This window comes from Lactuca sativa, chromosome 5, assembly GCF_002870075.4.
Source record: "Lactuca sativa cultivar Salinas chromosome 5, Lsat_Salinas_v11, whole genome shotgun sequence".
Lineage (NCBI taxonomy): Eukaryota > Viridiplantae > Streptophyta > Magnoliopsida > Asterales > Asteraceae > Lactuca > Lactuca sativa.
Genome location: NC_056627.2, coordinates 240,606,222 through 240,611,234, shown reverse-complemented (window position 1 = coordinate 240,611,234; position 5,013 = coordinate 240,606,222). Strand labels below are relative to the sequence as shown.

The window sequence follows — 5,013 nt, the reverse complement described above, 5'->3', positions numbered from 1 at the left end:
GGTTAACTCATGGATGATTTTTTTTATATGATTTGAAATGTTTTTTTGTAGGGTCTTACAATTGCGATTCGATCTATAATCACAATCTTGCACAACAAAAAATGATCCTATATATTATCCCGATCTTTACAACCTTGGTTTGGAAAATCGGGAATCATCCAAATGATTGCATTTCATCTCCAAGGCGACAGCTACATGCTTCTTGTTAAGGAGATCGAGACGAATAGTTTTCATTGGATTAGAAATTAAAGGAGTTGTGCTATTTTTTCACACATTTTTTCCTACCAAGTAGGTGTTACATCAGTTTTTCCACATAACTCACAATACTTGCTACTTTTATTATTTATTTATTTATTTATTTATTTTTGTGGGGGGGGGGGGGTGTTTCGGGGCCGTGCTACATTTTGTTTTTTTTATTTTGATTATTATTTAAGATAACATAATTTATATAAAACTAAAATTTTCATTAAAATTAAAAAGACAAGTACACTTGAATATAAATAAAAGACAACAAAACTTAAATTAAATAAAACACAAGACACTTGAAATTAAAGCATAGCAAAACATGAAAAATTAAAAATAACACCTATTCACTCCATTTTCTGCACCTCTAAACAAGGGAAAGGTTTGTTATGTTCACCGTCGAAAATTTGAAAAACATTGTTTGACATCATTCCATCATTTTCATTGTTTGCTGAAGCACGTCTTTCTTTATTAAACAAAATTTAAAACTGTACTACCACTTTGTTTGTGTTCCTCCATTTTAGTCAAGATTTGACCTTTGCTTTCGTGGTGACCTTAACCTATTTTGTTGTTGAATCGTTCGGAGATTTTGTTCCAAAAGAAGACCCACTGTAGTAGTTGCCATTTGGGCATTTACATTAACTCATGCACGGGCCGAAACTACCTCTTCTGTAGGGGCCCAACGATGAGCTATTTTGAGAGAGATTTATGAGTGTTGAATGTTTGAAAGGGATTTATGTTGTAGGTTTGAAAATAAAGAAAAATGAAGAAAGTTGTCGGTATGTGTTTTAGTTGAAAAGAGTTTAAAATTTGAAATCTTGAAAAAAAAAGTGGTTAGTTTTTTGAAAAGTGGTAAAATAAACTCATCTTTAGCCTATTACTGAATTCACCTGCATGCCGAGCTGAGGGGCGGTGTTTTCCAAGCCACCTCGGCTGCTCGAGGCATAGCCGAGCTCATCGGTGGCTAATATTATGAATTAGTATAGACAAAATAATTTACAAAATACGAACAGATAGAGTTTGATGTGTTTAATGGGTTAATGAACATATAGAGTTTGTAGCAAAATATTTAAAACAATAACAAATGTGTTGCTTTATATATAGTTTGATGTGTTTAATTGTTGGGCCATATAACAATTCATGTCCCTGATCATTTTTATTTAATAAAAATATATAATATATAAAAACTCAAATTTTATGTGGTTGGGTGCCCACTGCATTATCAATGCGGTAGATTGAATGTATTTTCAAATTATATTGTAGCTCCTACCTAATTTAATAAATTAATCTTTTGTCCAAAAGTAAATAAATGAATTTATCATAGGTAGATCCAAAATGTTGAAGGGCGTGATTGTGCTCTATGGTTCTATAAATAGTTAAAAGACCAAAAGCATTTTCTATTTCAGTTCCGGCATAAGAATTTGTCAGCAATGACCGTTATGCTCACCACTGCATCTATAATTATGAACTCTTCTCCATACCCGGGCATGATATCTGGCATGTTCGGAGGCACACCAGGGGCCATGCATAAGCATCCGAACATCAAGTTAAAACATACTTCTTCTTGGGGTTTGCAATTTAAAGCTCCAACAAAGGTAAATGCTACAAAAGTAGGTGCTATAGATTGGAGTATGGTTGACCCGGAGAAACAGGGTCCAAACATGGTTTCGGATCTTGGTGTAGAAAGAATGATTCAAGATGGTCTTATATTCCAAGAAAAATTTTGTATCAGGATATATGAAGTAGGGCCAGATCAAAAAGCTTCCGTAGAAACACTCATGAACCATTTGCTGGTATGTATATGCTCAATGTTTAATTTATTTATACTTAGAATCACAGTTTTATTAAAGTTAGTAAGAAGCTACTAAAAAAAGCAAGATAAAAATAAAGCAATTGTTATAGAGATGTGCCTTTTGGTTTGTCTATTTTTAGTTATGCACATGCTATTATTCACAATGTCAACGTGGACTCACAGGAAACAAGCATTAATCATATGAAGAAAACTGGATTCATACATGAGGGGCTTGGGTCAGAGGAGATGTCCAAGTACAACCTAACGTGGGTGGTGGCAAAGATCCAAATGGTTGTGGATCGTTATCCAAAGTGGTACAACATTCATTTTCATTTATACATGGTCCTTGGTTCACTATAATTCAAACATTTAATCGTTTTTATCTTTGAAGCTGATATATAAACTAGTAGATCATTAAAACCCATCTCTTTACAATTATGTATATTGATCATTTTTTAAATCGTGAAACTTTCTAGCTTTGTGAAAGTCACATTTCCTTTGAAACACTAGGAATTTGTCATGATAAGATTATTATGTTAGACCATGATGTACTCTGGCATGCTCAAATCTTCTACAGGGGGGATATTGTTGAGATTGATAATTGGAAAGCTGCGCTTGGGAAAAATGGTGTGTGTTGTAATTTGACATTCCGTGATTGCAAAACAGGCCAGATATTAGTAAGAGCTTCAAGGTATAAATCTTTTGTTATAACATGATGACTAAAAACTTGATTCTAGTTTAACATATTTTGTATTGATATAATACTTCTACTATCATGTAGCTTTTGGGTGATAATGAATAAAAAGACAAGAAAGTTATCCAGATTCCCAAATGAAGTTCGAGCTAAATTGGAAAAATTCTTTGTGGATAAACCCCCTTTAGTTGAACAAGCAACTAGAACGTGGTCAAGAAGTGAGGATAACATTACTGAACACATTTGCAAAGGTTTAAAGGTGGGTCCATTTTTATCATACTTTGAAATATCGTATATATGTTATTTGCTAATTACATGATTTTTCTGATTCATTTTACATACAAATATTAGCCAAGATGGAGCGATTTAGATATTAACCAACATGTGAATCATGTGAAATATGTTGGGTTGATCCTTGAGGTAATTGGCTTATATTATATTTTAAAGAATGAGAAAAATACCGCCTAATTCCTTAATACATTTCCAAGAAAATACCAAAAAAATAAGAAATTACCAAAATAGACATAAAAATCCTACCATAATAGACATAAAAATCGCAGTTGGCCGAGACTGGGCTGCGATTTTATTCTCTCGGAGAAATTCATAAACATTTTCACAACCCAAATGAGAAAATCGTAGTATGAGAGAATAAAATCGCAGCCCACTACGGCCCAATTGCGATTGTCTTGTCTATTTTGGTAATTTTTTAATTTCTTTGTTATTTCTTGATAAATCGTAAAGGAATTAGTCTAAAGTTATTGTTTTCTCTATATTTTGAGGATGATTGATACATGAATTATAATGACATGTATTTTTTGTTGTAGAGTGTTCCCAAGACCATTATAGAGAAGTACGAGATTGATAGCATGACACTAGATTACTATCAAGAGTTTACAAATGACAATATACTACAATCCTTCACTTATATATTGACCAATGACAATGCCAAAATATCTAATTGTGACTTCGTTGATTGCCAACATTTGCTTCAATTTGAGATTGACGGTGGCAATAGTAATATCATGAAAGGAATGACTAGATGGCGGCTGAAACACGGAAAAAACAAAGGAATCTAGAACATTGTTGCTTCTTTAACGGAAATGTCACAATTACAGTCAAAGCATAATACCGACATTAAGCGTGTTCAGGTTCTTTATCTAAATGATTGTGATTTTCAAATGGGTGCCCTATTTTTCAATAAACCTTTGAAATTATCATCTCTTTACAAATATAAAGATACCTATGTTGTATAAGAATAAATAATTATCCAAGGGTTCACAAACCATTTGTTATTGATAACTAAAAGTAATTGATGTGCTTATTATAAGGGAGGAGGGAATCTTGGAAAACAGGGGTGGAGGTACCACCTCGTTCATGATGTAATTCCATCACCAGCGGTCAAGGTTGTGGGTGTGATATGCGGGTTATGTAGTCCGCCACTTCCTCTATTATGCTTCTTTACTTTTATGATAATTATTTTGAATATTTTTAATTGAGTGGGTTGAAAAAGATAGATTTTCATATGTCATGGATTGGAAAAGATGAAATAAGATGAGAGTGAATAGATGATGTGAGAGTGAGTTGAGTGGTTAGTAGGGAATGACTCCCTTCTCTCTTAAATAAGATGAAATAGAAAATAAATTAAATAAATACATTTATATTTATATTTTCATTTGATGAATATGTACTTACAAAATGATAAACGAAGGAAGTTATTGAAAATGGAAAGACATAAAATTAAAAGTATCTCTCATGCTCGACCTTATTTAAAGGTCCAAAACATTGCCAAATTTGAAGGAGATAACATTGAAGACAGGAGACAAAAAGGGGAGATTCTTTGGATCAACCAAAAACACACACACACACATATATATATATATATATATATATATATATATATATATATATATATATATATATATATATATATATATATATATATATATATATATATAGTCGGTTAGGCAGTGATTAATTTGGGACCTTTAATTGTTAATTCGTTGCATTTTAAAAAATTAATATGACTTATATCATGACAAAGTTTTTAAATACCACTGATATAATAATAAAAAATAGCTTAATATGATTAATACAACACTAATCATCCCTCTAATGGTTTCTATGTAGATAGATTTCTTCAAAGTGTTAATATTTATCGGTTTCTACTTCTTCACTCATATTGTAGGCAATGATTAATCATTAGGCACCATCTAATTGATTGGGTGACACTTAAGGATTAATCTGGACTTAGTCAGGATTTTTAAACGCTGATATATATATATAT

At 31.8% G+C, this 5,013-nt stretch overlaps 1 protein-coding gene across 1 annotated transcript; it reads left to right on the top strand.

Annotated features, from left to right (window-relative positions):
* Positions 1-1,599: 1,599 nt before the first annotated feature.
* Positions 1,600-3,992, top strand: LOC111897957 (palmitoyl-acyl carrier protein thioesterase, chloroplastic). The gene is made up of 6 exons (XM_023893907.3): positions 1,600-2,036; positions 2,219-2,349; positions 2,613-2,726; positions 2,817-2,988; positions 3,081-3,149; positions 3,554-3,992. The coding sequence occupies exons 1-6, from the start codon at positions 1,674-1,676 to the stop codon at positions 3,803-3,805; spliced, it is 1,101 nt and encodes a 366-aa protein (XP_023749675.1). The 5' UTR covers positions 1,600-1,673; the 3' UTR covers positions 3,806-3,992.
* The last annotated feature ends 1,021 nt before the right edge of the window (positions 3,993-5,013 follow it).